This window comes from Chroicocephalus ridibundus, chromosome 2, assembly GCF_963924245.1.
Source record: "Chroicocephalus ridibundus chromosome 2, bChrRid1.1, whole genome shotgun sequence".
NCBI lineage: Eukaryota > Metazoa > Chordata > Aves > Charadriiformes > Laridae > Chroicocephalus > Chroicocephalus ridibundus.
This window is the reverse complement of record NC_086285.1, coordinates 48,024,026-48,043,033: the sequence shown is the minus strand read 5'-3', so window position 1 is coordinate 48,043,033 and position 19,008 is coordinate 48,024,026. Positions and strand designations below refer to the sequence as shown.

The 19,008-nt window shown below is 38.1% G+C and overlaps 2 protein-coding genes across 4 annotated transcripts in view; one reads left to right on the top strand and one right to left on the bottom strand.

Moving 5' to 3' along the window:
• ACAD11 (acyl-CoA dehydrogenase family member 11) overlaps positions 1–19,008 on the top strand; it is a 36,554-nt gene that overhangs the window by 3,628 nt on the left and 13,918 nt on the right. For all 3 annotated transcript variants that reach the window (XM_063325308.1, XM_063325311.1, XM_063325309.1), the window contains exons 4-13: positions 649–810; positions 1,267–1,431; positions 3,018–3,165; positions 3,748–3,869; positions 4,918–5,024; positions 5,148–5,271; positions 8,407–8,484; positions 8,649–8,787; positions 8,900–9,007; positions 10,163–10,261. In XM_063325308.1, the coding sequence (XP_063181378.1) occupies positions 649–810; positions 1,267–1,431; positions 3,018–3,165; positions 3,748–3,869; positions 4,918–5,024; positions 5,148–5,271; positions 8,407–8,484; positions 8,649–8,787; positions 8,900–9,007; positions 10,163–10,261 (1,252 nt within the window). The remainder of the gene's footprint in view (positions 1–648; positions 811–1,266; positions 1,432–3,017; positions 3,166–3,747; positions 3,870–4,917; positions 5,025–5,147; positions 5,272–8,406; positions 8,485–8,648; positions 8,788–8,899; positions 9,008–10,162; positions 10,262–19,008) is intronic.
• ACKR4 (atypical chemokine receptor 4) lies at positions 12,367–17,413 on the bottom strand. Its single transcript, XM_063325313.1, has 2 exons — positions 17,290–17,413; positions 12,367–14,361 (listed from the first exon to the last, which is right to left on the bottom strand). Exon 2 carries the CDS (start codon positions 14,352–14,354, stop codon positions 13,281–13,283), a length of 1,074 nt encoding a protein of 357 aa, XP_063181383.1. The 5' UTR covers positions 14,355–14,361; positions 17,290–17,413; the 3' UTR covers positions 12,367–13,280.

Here is a 19,008-nt window from a genome sequence, read left to right as displayed (position 1 = left end):
GAATCTTTCAGCAAAAAAGTTCTGTTGTTGCTTTAGCTGTGTAGATGTATTGAAGCCATCATACGAACCAGTGAAACTGAGGGATTTAGACGAGAGAAGAGTCTGGTTTTTGTTTTCCAATCTGTTACTGGCAGGGTCAAAATTAAAAGAGAAAGTGGAGAAACACACCAATCTTCTAAACTTACTAAACTGCTTTTAAGGAGAATGCAAGTGAATTTCATTGTTTGCCTCTTTGTATGTACCACCCACCCATTCCCCTCTTCTCCCTGCCTACCCCCCAACTCCCTCCCAAGGTCTTCATTGATATTTTTTCTGGAGTTACATGTTAGAGACAACACAATAACATATTTTTTTTCTGGGTACTTTGAAGCTTGAGGGTATCTGGATTGAGTGATTGAGCTCATCTACTGAATATATCTGTTATTTTAATTGCCTTCCAATAGATATCCTGTATACTAATGATCTGAGATTACTGTGAATCCCTTCATCTCTCCTGGGCAAGGAATAAAATAAACGAGGAATGAATTTTTGATTGCATAGGGAGTGTTGGTTCACTTTTTTTTTGCTTTTGCTCCTGAGATGTAGAGCTTTATTTCTCTTCAGCTGATGCATACATACCACCAAATATCTGATTTATGATGTTTCTAGGGTCGCATCTTCCGAGACCTCTCGCTGCCTGAAGTGGGCCCAGCAGAGCGTTCTGCTTTGTATATTGCAATCATAGAAACTTTGGCCTTGTTGCACTCCTTTGATTTACAGTCATTGGGTCTCCAAGGATATGGTAGAGGACCAGGATACTGCAGAAGACAGGTACAGCTCTTCAAAAAAATCTCTTGTTTTATCAGGTTTTTGAAGATGTATTTGATTTGCAAGCTAAATTGTTAGTTATTAATGCCTTGTAAAAGTAACCATCATAATTTAGCTGTTAAACACCTTCACATTTCAATTATTTGTGCACAGTATAAAGTTACTACTACATTCAGATCAATTCTATAAAGCTTTATTCAGGGAATGGTATTAATTCACTTTTTGGAATAATATTAGATTTGGGCTATGTAAATAGGATTGAAATAGAAAATAGTAGTCTTCATTGCATCTTTTGATCTCACAGTTCACATTTGCAAATGCAAAGATGCTGTGTTTTACTGAATTTACAGGTAACATGGTAATAGTGAAAGCCCAGAAGCACACGCTTCAGAATTTTGTGCTCTTGAAAAACTTGTGAATCAGTGGGAAAATCTGTTGAAAGTGTTTGTATTTCTTTAGGTATCAACTTGGAAAAGACAGTATGATGCAGCTGCTCATGCAGACATTCCTGCCATGAACAAGCTGGCTGAGTGGTTAGCAAACAACTTGCCACCTGATGATAATGAAGAAAGCCTGATTCATGGGGACTTTAGAATAGATAACATCATCTTCCACCCAACAGAGGTATTTGAAACGTATTTGTACATGTTTAGTAGTTTTTGGTCCTCCACTCTTTTGTACTCCTATCATGTAATGGGACACTTATGTGGGTGTTTTAGTGTATGATACATCTTTGAAAGGAATAACAGAGTACTTAAATCTTCTCTATACTCTGTGTATGTTGTTTAGGTACCTAAATACAGTCCTGGTTTTCATTGCAGGCAATTGTTACTCGATTTATTCATTAGCTGTAGTCCCTGCTTCAAAGTCCAGGAACAAAACATTTTATATGCATAAATCCTATTGAATTCAGTGCAACTTTAGGACATACCAGAGTCTTGTTTCATTAAACTATATAAGCATCTGATCCAGAGTCTGTTGAAATTTGTGGTATGGCTTCAATTAACAGCAATGGCTTTTGGAACAGGATCTGAATGCATGATATGTGATACTAGTGGAAGCAAATTAAAATCTGTCAAAGCTGCTTAGTTACGGAGCACACACAGTTCACAGAGATCCTAAAAGTTCTTCGTTCACCTTTAGGGAAAAGGAAGAGGGTTTTTTCTGGTTTGTGGAAATAAATGTGTGTTACCTATCTATCAACACAATTGCATTTTCATAATTTTTTTCCATGCTATTTGGTGTGTTGTGACCAGAAGACATGCCTGGGGTTTGTGACCAAGACTCTGCAATGCCTGCTTCACAGCAAAGCAACAGTTCCCAGAGATTCCCATTGTTGTACATAGATCAGTTGATAGACACTGTTTGTAGGTTTAAATGTGCTGATTGACTCCCTGAGCAGAGAATCTGGCAGTCTCAGGGACTCTCCCAGCTGTTCCTGATGTAGTTGAAAGAACTGAACAACCTGTACATTGGTAATTTTAAATAATCTCTGGAAACTGTTCCTGTATGTGCAGGAATGACCATGTAGGAAAGTCTTTTGCACGGAGTTCAAGTAGCTATGGATCATGAGTAGGCTGGAGGGACCATTCAGGATGAGAGGCCAGCTGGCCTGAATATAAGAATTCATCAGAACAATGGTTTGGGGAGTCTCAGCCCATCCACAGCTCAAGACACCATTGCAAGGATGTTTGCAGCAGAGGCTCATGTCACTAACTGGGCAGTGATTGACTGTCCTGATTAAGAAATTCAATACCCCATGTAAGTGTTAGTCAATGCATAGTGTTGTGATAAATTAGGTTTTTTAGGGCATGGTCTGTCCATGAGTGCAAAAGGACTGTGCAACAGAACTGGAAACAAAAAAAACCCAACCCCAACTGTCAATACTACTGTTCATTGGGATATTTTAATTCATTGATATTTTGACTAGAAGAGTTTAGAAGTTTCTGACAGGAAGAACACTACTCAAAAATGTAGAATTTAAAACAGATTTTCATTGGAAAAATGCCACTATATGAATGTTAATTTTCTGCAGATCCCTACATAGTGCTAAAAGGAACTGGTTTTGCTGTAGATAGGTACTGTGCGTGTTTTTAATTTTAAATACATAGTAACCGAATAAAGCTGTTGGGTATTAAGTGGGTTGCATATTTGTGGATGGAGAGAATTTATCTTCAAGCATTCACTTGAGGTTTTTATTTTTATTTAAGGCTCGTGTTTTGGCAGTGCTGGACTGGGAACTTTCAACTGCTGGTCATCCTTTAGCAGATTTAGCATACGCCACTGCATTCTACTTTTGGCCTACCTCTATTAAGAACTTAGCTCAAGGAACTTTCTTGGGTTTCAAAGACACCATAGGTATGAAACTAACATTTTTGTTTAAATGAATTCTAGGGTTGATTTCTATTTGATATGTTACCTTTATAAACAGTAATAAAAAGCTAAATTAATAAGCACATCATTTTGACCTTGAAAAGAACTTTTCCATGGTTTTCTTCATTGCAGGAAACATGCTGATAGTGAGGTTTAAGGTAGTACTGTTCTAATAATCTGTGGCTTAGCCACAGTATGCTGCTTCTGAGAAAGTTTATTTTGAACCTTTCTTAGAGATGATGGAAGAAAGCTAAAATTTAAATATACATTTGTCATTTATTTAAAAAAAAAAAAAAAAGAGGCAACCTCCCCACCCCCATGGTGCAGTTAATTTCCTGACTGGAGTGGAGGCGGGGAGCAGTAGGAAGTGTTATGGTTATCTGGAATTCTGAAAGCTATTTCCTTTTGTCTCTCCGTATCACACTTAGGTAATGAGAAATGATAAATCATGGTTTTTACTATGTAAATGGAATATCTCATAAAGCTGAAAAGCTGTACAGAAGAATAAGGTGGAAAAAATAATAGAAAACATTGACTATTCTAAAACACTCTGTTGTTTTTTTGTAGAAACTCCGTCATTTGAAGAACTGGTTTCCACTTACTGCCGCTGCCGGGGTATTAGCACCACTTTATCGAACTTTAATTTTTTTCTTGCTTTGTCATGTTTCAAAATGGCAGCAATAGCCCAGGTAATACACTCACATTTTTTTATTATGACACACGTCACATATTTTTATTATGAGTATTTGCAGTTTGGTAATACTTGTTCAAATACGAATCATATTTAAAAACTAATTGTAACCATTGTATTTCAGTTTTTTTCTTTAGAAGCAATACCTTAGATGCTTATGACTGATAACTCTTTAGGAAAGAATTCTTGCTACATAAAGTACATTGTGTTAGATATAGCTAACTGAGGAAAGTAAGCTGAAAAAGGAGAAAGTGTGGATATGTGAAGTTTTTCTTATTGATGTTCCAGTATGCAAGCAATTTTGTCTTTACCTTTTTGGAGGCTCTGGTTAATTTAAATCCCGTATTACAGAGAAACAAAGATCTTTCTAAGTTTCTGCAGCTGTCATGAAAGTAGATAGCGGGATAGGTAAGTAAGAGCCTGTAGGTTCCACCCACTGATGAAAATGGGCATGTTGTGAACTCAGCTTATTATGACCATAGGAGACCAATCTTGAGATGTGATTATAGGAAAAAATAAGTTTAACTGATTCATTGTTAACAGAAGTAACTGTTTAATTAGATATTCAACCATTGTAAGGCATAAGTACATTTTTACGAGTTGCAGCATGAGCTCAGCATACCAAATGTGGGATAAGCTACGTGGTATTAATTTGGAATAAGAGTATGTATGTGGGTAGTTCATGTATTTGTGGATAATAATCATATGCTGTCAGTTAGCTTAAGGACAGGCTGGGCTTGCTTGCAGTATTATGTACAGACATATTCTTTTTTCTTCTTTTTTTTTTCTCTAGTAATTTTTTTGATTTTCATTTATTTTAGTTTAGATGAGGTACGTTGTTTTTCTCTTGTGTGCCAAGCATCTCCATTATATCAGAAATGGACTGAAACCAATATTAACATCACAGTAAAATCTGTCTGGATTTTTTCCTATTAGGAATATGTGCATTTAAGTATTACTTTCATAGTTGAAGAAATCACCAATCTAAAAAAAGGGACAATTTTAAGTGCATAATTGTACCATATATGCCTTTCTTTTGGTTTTAGGGTATATATGCTAGATATCTCATTGGAAATGCTTCTGCAGAGAATAGTCATGAATTTGCTAAGATTGTGAAGCCTTTGGCAGAGAGAGGGTTAGAGCTGTCAAAAAGGTAAGTGTGGTCTAAACCATTGCTCAAAGGCAAGGCAAAGCTTTTATGTCTTCACTTATTGAAATGCCTGTATAAGGCAGCTTATATTCTTGCTTGTTATTGCATTTGAATGTTCTTCTTTAGGTCATCTTTCAGCAGCGCACATCACAGCATTTCTGGAGAGTTGTTCTGTCAAAGTAGGAAAGGCCAAGAAATTTTGTTGAAAGTCAAGCAGTTCATGAAGCAGCACATATATCCAGCTGAGAAGGTAAAACTTTTTAGTAAACCTATTTATAAATGAGCATTTTATGACCAGAGTTTATAAAAACGTAAAGCTATGTATGGAAGTCATGTCCCCTTCTGTTTTCCTTCTGTTTTCCTTCTGTTTTCCTTCTGTTTTCCTTCTGTTTTCCTTCCGTTTTCCTTCCGTTTTCCTTCCGTTTTCCTTCCGTTTTCCTTCCGTTTTCCTTCCGTTTTCCTTCCGTTTTCCTTCCGTTTTCCTTCCGTTTTCCTTCTGTTTTCCTTCACTGGTGTATTTTCTTGCAGTGATGTTTATAGCATTGCAAAATATGAATAGAAATCATTATAATCTATATTAATTTTTTTCCAGAATTAAAATGCTGTATGCATTGTTAATGAAAACAAAGAGTTACTTTTTAAACTTTTTAAGAAATACTGTTTTTAAAAAGTTATTTTTTAAAGGTATTTGCCAAAATTCTTTTAACACTAGCAAAAGCTTAGAACTCCTACATACTAAATGCAAAGACACTTATCTACAAAATGGAAACTGCTGGTTTTAACCACACAAAGCTGAACTTTTCTGTTTCTTGCCTTATTTTTTAAGGTGTGATTTTATGACAAAAAATGTGATTCCATAATGTAACAATTTAACCTCATTCTGAAATGTATCTAATACCAGAGAGGGTTCAACTTTTAGCCTTATGGAAGCACAGGTTTTGTTGCACAATTAGGTTTTTCAGCTTTTTGTGGGTTTATTATTTGGGTTTTGGTTTTTTTGTTTGTTTTTTTTTTTTCATTTCAGTCAGGCAGAAATGCAGAGAACATACTAATCTAAAAGATTTATGAGTGCATCTGCCTATCACAAGGAGGCGTTGAGTGTAGAAACTCTTGATATGCAGTTTCTTAAAAGTCTGTCTGTACCTAGTTTTAGATTGTGCAAGGAAGCCTTGCAATAATTAGTGTACTTGCTTTAAAAACAAATGAACCACAAGTAGCCATGCAAGTTTTGCAGATGAGTACGTTTACAGACTGGCTAGTCTCACCTCCCTCCCTGGGAAGGTAATGGAGCGACTCGTTCTGGATGTCATATCAAAGCACGTTCAAGCGCAGGAAGTTATTGGAAGTGGTCAACATGGATTTACCAAGGGTAAATCATGCTTGACCAATCTCATAGCCTTCTATGATGTTATAACTGGTTGGCTGGATGAGGGCAGAGCAGCAGATGTCATCTACCTTGACTTTAGCAAGGCTTTTGACACTGTCTTTCATAACATCCTCCTTAGGAAACTGAGGAAGTGTGGACCAGACGAGGGGACAGTGAGTGGATTGAGAGCTGTCTGTGTGACAGGACTCAGAGGGTTGTGATTAATAGAGCAGGGTCGAGTTTGGACGCCTGTAACCAGTGGTGTCCCCCAGGGTTCAATACTTGGACCAGTGTTGTTTAACGTATTAATCAACGACCTGGACAAGGGAACGGAGTGTATGCTCAGCAAGTTCACTGATGATACCAAACTGGGTGGGGTGGTTTACACCCCAGAGGGCTGTGCTGCTATGCAGCGTGACCTAGACAGGCTGGAGAGCTGGGCAGAGAAGAACCTAATGAGGTTCAACAAGGACAAGTGTAGGGTCCTGCACCTGGGGAGGAAGAATGTCAGGCACCAGTATAGTTTAGGGGTGGACCTGCTGGAAAGCAGCTCTGAAGAAAAGGATCTGGGGGTCTTGGTAGACAGTAAATTATCCATGAGCAAGCAATGTGCCCTTGTCGCCAAGAAGGCCAACGGAATTCTGGGCTGCATAGGGAAGAGTGTGGCTAGCAGGTCAAGGGAGGTCATTCTCCCCCTCTACTCTGCACTGGTGAGGCCACAACTGGAATACTGTGTCCAGTTCTGGGCTCCCCAGTTCAAGAGAGACAGGGAACTACTGGAGAGAGTCCAGTGAAGGGCAACTAAGATGATTGAGGGACTGGAGCATCTCCCTTATGAGGAAAGGCTGAGAGAGCTGGGACTCTTTAGCCTGGAGAAGAGAAGGCTGAGGGGAGACTTTATTAACGTTTACAAGTATCTAAAGGGTGGGTTTAAGGAGGATGGAACCAGACTCTTCTCAGTGGTTCCCAGTAACAGGATGAGGGATAACAGGCACAAGCTGGAACATTGAAAGTTCCAATCAAATATGAGAAAAAACTTCTTTACGGTGAGGGTGGCAGAGCACTGAACAGGCTGCTCAGGGAGGCTGTGGAGTCCCCTTCTCTGAAGACGTTCAAGACCTGCCTGGATGCAGTCCTGAGTAATGTGCTCTAGGCAATCCTGCTTCGGCAGGGGAGTTGGACTAGATGATCTCTAGAGGTCCCTTCCAACTCTGAAAAATTCCGTGAAATTCCATGAGTAGCGTTGTGCTTGTAAGTTACTTCTGATAACACGGATTGTGAATGAGGACTTGTAAATTCTACTTTGGAATTTGTCTTACTGCGTGATTTTCAGAAGAGGGCACTACTTTCATTCATTCTAAAACTAATTCTGGGCCAACTTTGATGAAGTGCTGTGTCTCACTAAAACATGTAGTGAAAATACTAGGATTACTGAAGACACAGTTTTAATTAGTACTAATCACTGGTGATCAAAATGACTGTTTACATAATCTGTTAAGGAATTATTTTGACAGGAAAAAATGTATTCTTTGTGATTTTTTTTTTTTTCTCAGTTAAAAAAAAATTATTAACTGGCTTATATATCCAAATGTTGTGATGGGAAACCTGAATATTAAGTATCAGGACATCAGGACGTTTATTTGTTGTTTTACTTTTGGGTGCAAGCTTTTTGTGCATACTGTTGGTAAAAATTACTTGTATCATGAGAAAACACTAACTTTCTAGTGTCATCATCTCTCATTTTAGACCACCCCAAACTATTTCCATGTGTGAAATAAGGTACTGATTTGGGTTATCTCCATGACACATTTAAAGTCTTGCAAAATTAATAGATTGCAGTTTGATTTTGAATTATATTTTTAATTTTGTAATGCAACCAACTATATAATAAAAAGCTGTTGTGTTGAGTATTTTTTATTAGTTTCTTGGTGTGTAGAGCTGGAAAAGACACCATATTATTACTTCTGTTTGTAACATGCATTCTTAATTTAAACAGCATCTTTTTAATGTTTCTCTAAGGAAATAATAAATTACTATTCTGGACATGGAAATACTGAGGAAAAGTGGAAGAAACCACCCGTGCTTGAGAGACTGAAGGTATGGAATAATAAATATTCTTGAGCACTCTACAGTAAAAGAAACAGGCACTGACATGGAGTGTGAGAAAGTTTGGTGTTTTTTTTTTTTTAAAAAGGAATTTGTGTTTTTTTTTTTTAAACGGATTTGTTGTTAATGTTTTTCCCTGTTGATTCTTTCAACAGGAAATGGCCAAAGCAGAAGGTCTGTGGAACCTTTTTCTCCCAGATGTCAGTGGTCTCAGCCAGCTTGACTATGCGCTAATAGCTGAGGAGACGGGGAAATGCTTCTTTGCTCCTGAGGTTTTCAACTGTCATGCCCCAGGTTAGCAGCCCTGTCCCGTAACTACAGCACTGAGAGCGTTGAAAAGTTGCGCATCTTACGCCTTACGAGTTCTGTGTCTCAAGAAGTAAACATGACTGCTGATTTATTACAGACACTGGAAACATGGAGGTCCTGCACATGTACGGGACTGAAGAGCAAAAGAAAGAGTGGCTGGAGCCTCTCCTAGAAGGGAAGATTAGTTCTTGCTTCTGCATGACAGGTAAATTTTTCTCTGTAAGAAAGTTAGAGGCAAGTGGCAGAAATTTCACATGGCATATGCAAAAAGCACAAAACTACAAGTTGTTATGTGTTAATGAATTAATACAGATTTCCACTGTATCTGTGAATGTCTTTGAATATGAAATCATCTATGAGGTGTGAGTGCAAAGTGAAGCATCCTTGCTGCCCTTCCCGTATAATTACCGTTTGTCATCGTTATAATAATTAGTATTTGCTTTCCATATATTTTCAATTTATTTTTAGTAAAATACATTTTATTGTACCAAACAGACTTACAATAGAACTTACCATTTTTTGTAATGTGCTTTGGGGTTTTCTAGAAATGTACATGTAGGTACAAGTGTGATTACGGTGATTAAAGTTGTGTAGTTTTGCAGTATGCCATAGGTAGAGGTTTTAAGACGTAACCTGAAGATAACTTGTAAAATGCACGATGCACTTGTTTTATGTCTGTAACTCAGCATTATATTCATTTTTGCTCTTGAAAGCTTGTAGCTTTCAGCATCCGTGGAAGGCCTGGCTGTTGATTTAGGAAGGTAGCTATTGAACATGTGATGTCAAAATCTCGATCTTTCTCTGTCAGCATGAGTTGAGAGAGCTCAGTCTTGCAGAGCCAGACTGCTTTATTTTGAGCAAATTATGATGCTTTTGCTTTAAAGATGGCCTATAAAAGAAGTTAAGGGTGAAAGGAGAGAGGAAGAATCTTTCCTGTTACAAACAATAATTGATGACAATTTGATGGCAGCTGCTTTGTGTCACCTATTTCATAAATTCTCACAATAAGTCACTTAAATCTCTTAATTTTCACTTGAGAAGAGCCTAGGGGGCAAAAAAGGCTGAGGAGAGATATGACTATTATCTATAAATACATTGGAAGGGGGAAGAATTTAAAAACATCAGGGAAGGAAGAAGGCTGTTGACTATAAAGCGTAGTCTGAGCCCAAGAAGAAGCAAGTTTTAAACTGTCTATGAATAACGGGTTGTTAGAAAATAGAAAGCCTTTGACCACCAGCAGAACAAAGTGCTGAAAACAGCTTTTCTACTGGGAGCAATGTCAATAGAGTATATCTAGATCCCTGTATTTGTGGTGGTAGTTCCTCCTGTGGTTTGTTTCATTTTTTTTTCTTTAACACAGAACCTGATGTGGCTTCAAGTGATGCCACCAATATGCAATGCAGCATTGAGCGAGACGGAAACAGTTATGTGATCAATGGCAAGAAGTGGTGGAGCAGTGGTAAGTAGAGAAACCATAAATAGGAATGGTTAAGTCTAAAATTCTTTCCAAGAACTGATAAAGCAAAAATATTTGCGCTCCATTTCTGAAATGGAAACTTGTCTCATCTTGGGTAAAGAAGCAGTAGAATATAAAACAATGGAAAGAGCTGAAGAGCTGAATCAAACTTTTTGTTCTATGACGCAAAGTGCAAGACTTGAATCCAGTTTGGGGTTTGGGGCCCTTTTTGGAACCTCTGAATTTTGTTCGCAGAATGAATGCAACTGTTGTTCTTTAAACGTTACCTCTTTCTATCAAGTAACTTACGCATTTATTGCTGTAGCCTTTAAACTTTGTTTTTATGAAGCTGTCTTTGGAAGCTTGTATGTGAGATTTGAGTACACTGTGTAGTTACAGTCAAATTTGGCTGATTTTTAAAGTAGCCTGGGATGCTGTTGGACTGACTCTTACAGGTAATTTTCTTACACTGTACTTCCCAGAAAAATCAGTGGATTAGACTGTAAGGTGTAAATGTCCCTGATATTGTAGTGCTATTACTTTTTTTTACCAAAACATATGTCACAGTGACTCAAAAATCATCATTCCCTGGGAGTTTGGAAGCCAACTATGTAAACTGAGTTGCTAATTGGAGTGAAACTTGAATGTTTAATTTGTGTACCTTTGAGTGTGGCAGCTGCCTATTGATATATGCTTGTGCGATCCCTAGACTCACCAGAAGATAGGGTGCTCTCGCTTTTCTAGTACTGCAAAACTGGCGGCAAAAGGAGGCATGGTATCTTGTTTCTTGACCTGAGAGTGACACTTAACTGCTGGCTGCTGCTTTTGCTCTGGGTCATTGTGTCTCAACTGTGCGTTGCAGTTCCTAAGGAAGTAACGGGAAAGTTTGTAGGAGGTCACACACACAAAATATTGTTCATAAAATTAGTTATGTGAATTCTAAAAAGGAGAGTAAATATAGAGAGTCTTAAATGTAAGACTCTCTATAAAGGAGAGTCTTATTTCTAATAAAAATAATGAGGACAGTCAGATTTGCATAAAGGCAGATGCACAAAAGATGCTGTAATTTCAAGAAGTTTGAGAAACACATACAGCAGTTCTGCCTTAGTCAGAGTCTCCTTTTTGTGCCTGGTTGGTGTTTTTTTTTTTTTTTTTTTGTTGCTTGGTTTGTTTTTTTGATTTGGGGTTTTTGTTGGTTTTGGGTTTTGGTTTTTGTTTGTTGTTTTGTTTTGTTTTTTGTTGGTTTGATTTTGGTTTTTTTTACCCTTTTTACTGTGAGTGGGACATTAGGACTTTGGGTGTTTGGGAATTCCAGAAGCCTGACTGCCTGGTCAGAATGTCACTCTGGGTACAACCACTCTGTATTTGTGATGACAAATCATAGGTCACACATGCAAGGAGCCAGTTACTTTATGGAAGAACTGGAGTTTCTTACCTTCATCTGCATGGGTGCTTTGCATGTCTACAGTAAATCCAGTAGGGCTTAAATATGTCAGATTTATGGTGTATGTGTAGACCATATGTCAGGCACTTATGACTTAGCCATTCACGCCCTGGTATTTCTCAAAATACTGGGCAGAAATTCTGTAAGCTTTTGTCATCCAAACAGAGAGAAGAGGCTTGTGTCTTGTTTATGCTACTGTTGCTTCTTGTGTGTCATTTTAGAGCTTTGACTTCCAGTCCATAATTGTGTAACTGGGAACAGTGTCTAAAAATTAGAGATTCTTGTTGGCTTTCGTAAGCCATAGGTCAGGCATTTTTTCAGAGCCCACGGGATGTTTGAGGGCAGGGACAGTATGCTGTAATACCACTTTTTTCATTTTGAAAGCTAATATGTCAATATATTTGAAATGTTTCCAGAGCCTCATGGAAAACTGCTGTTTTCCTGGAATCCTTGCCAGCACTGTGTCAGGGAACAACTTTGGTACCTCTCCATGGAAAAACTGTAAATCCCACCGACAATGAGCTCCATATGGAGTCAGAACCTCTCTTACTCATCAGCCAAGGCCTCTAGCCTTTGCTGGTTGGTAAATGCCTATGATGAGAGATGTCAGTACCTACTAAACCAAAACAAACATAAAGATATGAATAAATGACAGCCAGCGCACTTTTTGTGTTCTTTGGTTTTATTGTATTTCTGTATATTTTAGCAGATACAGTTATTGCAGTGTTTGATTCATTTTACAAATTCTGACTAGAAATTCCAGGCCCTGTATCTGAAGATTAACTTAACTTTTTCTTACATTACATAACGCTTTGACTGTACAACCTTGGCATTTACATTTGACAGGACATTTACAGAGATCTAGGATGTTGAAGTTTAGGGTGAGCAAAAAAGGAGAGATGAAAGTTTGGTTTTGGTAGTTACACAGAAGAAGTTACAATTTTTTGTGGAGGATGTTGTTGTTGTTATACATATGTGGAAACACATACAGAATCCTGCCCTCTCACCCCCATTCTCAGCCATGAACCGATACCTCATTTCAAGGTGCAGGGGTATCTGTGGAATGGTGTCTGAGGAAAAAAAAAGTGGAACTGACTTATTAGGCAAATGTTCTAAAATTTTACAAAATAGTTGGAGAAACACAAGATTATTAACTTTTGGTACACAAGTTCCTGTACTGCTATTTTATTGCTGATGGTTTCTTTCTCTGTTTTAATTGGATGTTTAGACATGTACAGATTGTTCATTACACAGCTATTTAATTGCCTAGTACTGTGATGCTTTTAAATGTGAATCTTCGTGGTTTTTTAGGTGTTCGGGTTTTCTTGTGTGTTTGGATTTTTTTTTTCTTTATTAGCAATTATTTCTAGTTGTTTCTATTAATTTCAGTATTTAGTTCATGCTTGATGCTTAATTTTGATCAACGTGGTCCAATTTGAACTGCAGTGTCTTGGCTAGTCTGTAGGTTCAGAAATTAATCTGAAAGTTGACTTGCAGAGAAACAGCTGCTGAAACAATACCCCCAGAATTAGTAAATAATTCCCTTGGTTATATAAGATAATGAAAGCAATGGAGAGCCTATATAGTGAAGCTAATTGTTTCTTCAGTATGGTCTTCATAATTCATAGAAATTTCTTCAGGTTGTCCATTCTGTTGTTGTCTTCTCCAGTATCCATAATTTTTTGCAATTTTCATAATATGCATTTTAAAAGAGGCACCCAGAAAGACATAGAGGAGAGGGTTCAGGCAGGCGTGAAACAAAGCTATGCTCTTGGTGACCTGGAGTGCAACGTCTATGGTTTTACTTGTATCACAGTCAGTAATCAACATGTAGATAATATCTATGGCTCGCCAGAACTTAACAATGTTGTAAGGTAGCTGGGTAATAATGAAAGTAGCCACTACTGCCAGCAGGACCATGAAAGGTCTAGATTTTTTAGCATTTGCAGATCTAAAGATTGCTCGAGCAGTAGCCGAATAGCAGATCAGCATTACTAGGAAAGGAAGCAGAAATTCCAGGATAATTTCCAGGATTTGAATGGTTGCTTTTAAGACTGTTTCCATGTTCACTGGAAATACAGGAAGGCATTCATTCCTGTCATTGTGTTTCTTGACTTGATTGAATATCAGTTCAGGGATACTGAGGAAAATGGCAAATAGCCAGACGCAGATGCAGGTAACACTGCAGCGTTTACCAATTCTTCTTTGACCTTGGGATTCAGAAGTGGCCCTGTATCTATCCAAGCTGATACAGGCCAGGAGCAGCATGCTAGAGCTGAAATTCATGGTGTATAGAGAAGAAGTGAGCTTGCACATGGAGTTTCCAAGTTCCCATCCCTGCACTGCATTTGCAGCCCAAAAAGGCAGTGTAAAGAGCAAGAGCAAATCAGCAATGGCTAGATGCATGATGTACACATCCGTCTTAGTCTTCGGTTTCTTGCAGTAGGCATAAATTGCGACCACTAATGAATTTCCAGCAACTCCAACAGTGAAAGCCAGTGCATAGAACACAGGCAGGAATAATTTACTGAAATTTCTCACATCACTTTTTTCACAGAGAAGCTCGTATGTATTGTAATCTATAACAGAGTTGAGATCATCCTCCTCATCCTCAATCCAGTAATCAGTTGAGTTATTCATATCCCAGCCCATGGCAAAGCTATAAGACACACACACAAAAAAAAAAAAAGGGGGGGGGAGAGAGCGGGGAGAAGGGAACACCAAAGAAATAATACTGGTTTTAAGTTTTAAAATTTCTGTTGAAACCTAAACCCCTTACTCAGGGTTGCTTATACTTCTCAAGTTTAAAGAATTTGGATATTGAGAATACATTTGTAAATAATCAAAGCAGAGCTAGACAGTGATGGAGGCAGAACAGATCATCACAAATTCTCACATGAAATGAGTAACTGACTGTATCTGTGTGTGCAATGCAAAGTAAAATGGATTCAACTGAAATGCTTTCATTAACCTTAGCCTTTGAGATTGCAAGATGCTTGGAGCGCACCTCACTGATTTCCACATTTCAGTTGAGGAGCCATCGTTGCTTAAACTGCTCTGACTCAATTATGTTTGATGATATTCCATTGCAAAATACAATTTCTCTGTACCTTCATAGCTTTGAAATTACACATTCCTCTCTACAGCCTCTGCAAAGCAAAGGAGTACCAGTTGAAGGCTGTAAATGCTATTACAATACAGTGGATAAGGAATACTAACAGGTTGAAGCTGAGAAGCAAGCAGTAGTATTCTGTGTTTACTATAATAAATTTTGACAAATTTGAGATATGAGTATAATACAGGGAGATTGTGCTTACTTGTTTCTCAGGCATACAAATACATGCCCATTACGTAAAGCACAGCAGCGGAGTCGGTTGCTGAAGAGCAGTAGAACAAGCTCCATTTAGTCTCCATCCCACACAGCGAGCCATGCCCACGTGGAATTTCTTACAGAATGAAATTGCAGCCAGTACACTGCATCTTACAGCTGGAGACTTCTCAGGATGTTATGACAGGAAGGAATCTTATCACATACAAAACTGCCCACAAGTACCCAAACAGCTCAGAAGCTCTGCTGTTTTTTCCAAGTACTATCTCATGACAGATTTACTCCGTAAACACTAAGGCTGTATCCTAAATGCCAGCTTAGGGTTGAAGTTTGAGTGTTCTTATCTTCAGACTCTGTCTTAAGCAAGTCAAGTCCTACACTGTTTTCTTCTTTTCCCATAATTGTGTTCATTGACTAATTTGCTGGAATTCTTTCTGTTGTAGACTACAGTCCTGCAGTGCCCTGTTTTCTTGAAGTAGTTCTTAACAGCCGTAGCAAAAGGTAGCTGAGAATGAAAAAAAAACATTGCCCCTTTCTCACCACCTGCAGTGTTTCAGAATTTGAGGCCAATGTTACTGAAAGCATATTCTTATCTGATATTCTGCCTCACAGTTTTTTCAAGCTTGGCTTTTTCAAGCTTGAAAAAATTCCAAATACCATTTCTGTTTTTTACACAAGGGTTTAAATGAAGGCTTGACAAACCTTTATTATAAACAGTATCTCTTAAAAAGAATTTTTAATGTATTCTGTCTACCAGGAGAAATAAGTTACTGATTGATCTCATATTCAGGGATGCAGACCAATTAAATTGAAATAAATTAATAATTTCTGGGTTTGCTTGATTTATTTTTTTTTTTCAGCGAATCTGCTATCTAAATTGTTTAAAAGTGTGTTAGAAACTAATATTTGATTTGGCTTTATTCTTAATGACTTTGTTAGATTATTTTGTTAACATTTCAAAACACTTATTACTTACTGCTAAACTTTAAGCAATGATTACTCTTATTTTAAGTCTTGTAATGTGTCATTTACTCTTCCCTAAATGAAGTATGCAGAATGGAAAGACACCATAATTCCATGTATTAGTTCCGCAAGGGATGTCTATTCTATGCCTAACAAGCTGTGTTAGCAGGATTTGTCAGCAAGGGTAATCTGCAGCTTTACAGTACTTTGAGGAGAGATTCAGACATCAGCAGCAAATGTATTTTCTTTTAGTAGAAGAGAAACTGCTGCAGGGAGAGTTTAATCCACTTAGCCAAGATTAGAAGAAAATTAAAAGTTAAACTGAAAATATTTGGTTGTGGTCTAAAACCCTTATTACAGAACCCATCTGGGAGTGCTTAATCAAATTGGATCACTGGCAAATTTGCTCGAAAGCAAAACAACATTTCAGTGCAAACTTCAAGAAGTCTCTGTATCACAAAGCAGTTTGGCGGTGACAAGGAACATGCTCTGCTGCCTGATACGCTTTTGGCTGACCTGAGTTCTTGACGGGAACAAAGTTGTCTAAAATGTAACAGTTGATATTTCTCCCTTAAAAACACAGTTATGTTTTGGCTAACATACCTATTCAGATTTGTCATTCCCGTTAATGTTGTTTCTCAGGTGCACACGTGTACGTGCCCGTTGGATAAAGCAGAGCAGTCCTGTGGGACTCAGTTGCCGTACAGTGATGGAACAGGCTTAGCTTAGTCTCTGTCCCACACAGCGAGCCGCCTTATGCCCACGTGGAATTTCTTACAGAATCAAATTCTTGTGGGGACACCACATCTTACAGCTGGAGACTTCTCAGGATGTTATGCAAAGAAAGGAAACTTATCGCATACAAAACTGCCCACGAGTACCCAAACAGCTCAGAATGTCGGCTGTTTTTTCAAGTACTGTTTTCTAGGAGGTATATTAATAGATATATTAATAGACAGCTTTGCATGTTTGCTTGCAGAATTATTCCAGCCTTCTATTTAAACACAAATTCAGTGCTTGTGTGCATTTAAGCTTGGCATGGGATTGTATGAATGCATGTTGAATGAAGTTAATATCCCCAGTTTAAACAGACAGATTTTTTTTTTAATGAATTAAGCAGTATTCTGTTCTTCTACTGAACAAATCAAATTTTAAGACTAGAAATGAGCATGTGCCTTTAGTGAAATGATGTCTCCCTGTAAAGCCAATTTAACTAAGAATAAATCCTAGCTCTCCTCTATATAAATAAGTATATCACACAATATACAGAGTAGTAAATATTAAAACAAAACTAACCTTTTGTCAGCAGACTAGTTCGCAGGTACTGCAATTGAGAAGTGCTTCAGTGAAATGATCTGAATTGGTCTGACACATTGCATTTTGTCTCCATGTACCACACCCTCATCTGGAAGTTAGTTGCACTTTCATTTTGACTTGCCAGTGTAAAAAATAAATAAATAAAAATCCGGCTTTCCTGGAAACATGTCATGTTGAACATGTATGTTTCCTACATTCGTCCCTGTTCCAACCAGGATGCCAGATGCTAGTGTTCTAAGACTCCCTTACTATTTCACTGTTTTTTCTTTTATTCCTGGAAGTCCAGATGTGGTTTTGGTACACAGTTAAAAGGCTTTTATGAAATCACACATTTAAAATTAGAAAAGGAGAGAAAGAGGGGGAGGTCTGGCTGGGGCAGAGTTACCTGTATATACTTTCCTTAGGATAGTGCTGTGCTTTTGATGGCTGCCTATATAAGGGATCCTTATATCCCCCTTTTAAGTAATTTTTTAGGGGATACAATAGAAAGATGAATTTGTGTTTTGTAAGATGGAGGAGGTTGCTCTTTCAGTATGTGATACTGAACAAAACCAGGAAGGTGATAGGGAAAAGATGTGAAAGCAAGTTGTAAATTGTCAGCCAGAGTATAAGCAGATAGTTCTGCTCCCTGGGGGAGAGTTCTCAGGGACTTACTTGAATGTTACCAGTCAGGCTCATTGTCAAGTTAGTGTCTAATAATATTTCTACAGAAACTGCAAGTCAGGCAGATACTGTAGAAGAAAAATAAAAAGATGGTATTCCATCAATGAGATTTCTTCCACTTGCAGTGTGCTGTCTGTGTTGTAGAGTCAAAACTTCTACCGGAAAGGGAAGGTGGAGTAGTTCTGCAGTTTGTATGCAGACATTAATATTTCTACACTAAGGCATGGACTTACCTGTGCTAAAAATTCCTAAAATGACTGGATCTTAAATTTCTACAATCTCTACAGCTTCAAATCAGCCTCTTGTGCAAGAGTACTTTGTGCAGAGTGTCTGGAGCTTTTCATGATCTTCCGGAGCTTTTATTTTCTTTGAATGATCCTGTATCCTGTAGCAGTCTAATGAGTTTCAGTAAATGCAATATTGATGCCAAGCAACACAGAGAGATTTTGAGCAGGCCAAAGGTCAGGTTTTGCTTTTTGGCACACTGACTAAATCGATGCACCTGCCACGGCTGGATTAGCCATCTGTCTGTGCTTCAACTATTTTGGAATATGTGGAAGGAAAGGTTTTTCAAAATGGGCAGCTAAGAATGTAAGAGACAGGTGTTTTCCAGATGCTTCTACCTTCATTTGCATGCACAACGAGAAGGAAAAATGGATTGGGAGAGGAATTGGAGTCTAGAGAAAGAATGCTGCAATATTTGTGCATATTTCTGCAATGTTTTCATCTTGAGTTATCGCAGCACTTCACTGGTGTTCTTCACAGTGGCAGATAAGACATTTGGGTGGCTTCCAGCATGTCTGCTTCTCGCAAGTCGTGTTACTGCTTAGAGGCCTGAGCTATATCTCTTTAAAATAAGTGAATCTCTCAGTTCTGAATGGGCTTTGTCTCAATAAGAGACCCCAGCAAATCCCCAACAAGATAGAATAATCAGGGTAGAACTGAGAAAGCTCCCAAGGGAATACCTCTGTGTGTTGGCTGCAGAAAAGATGGTTGTGTTACCAGTGCTTAAGAGGTCCTGTGGGCAGGCTGTAG

Coding starts and splice junctions, on each gene's coding strand:
- ACKR4 (XM_063325313.1), bottom strand. CDS start 14,354: ATGGGCTGGGATATGAATAACTCAACTGATTACTGGATTGAGGATGAG.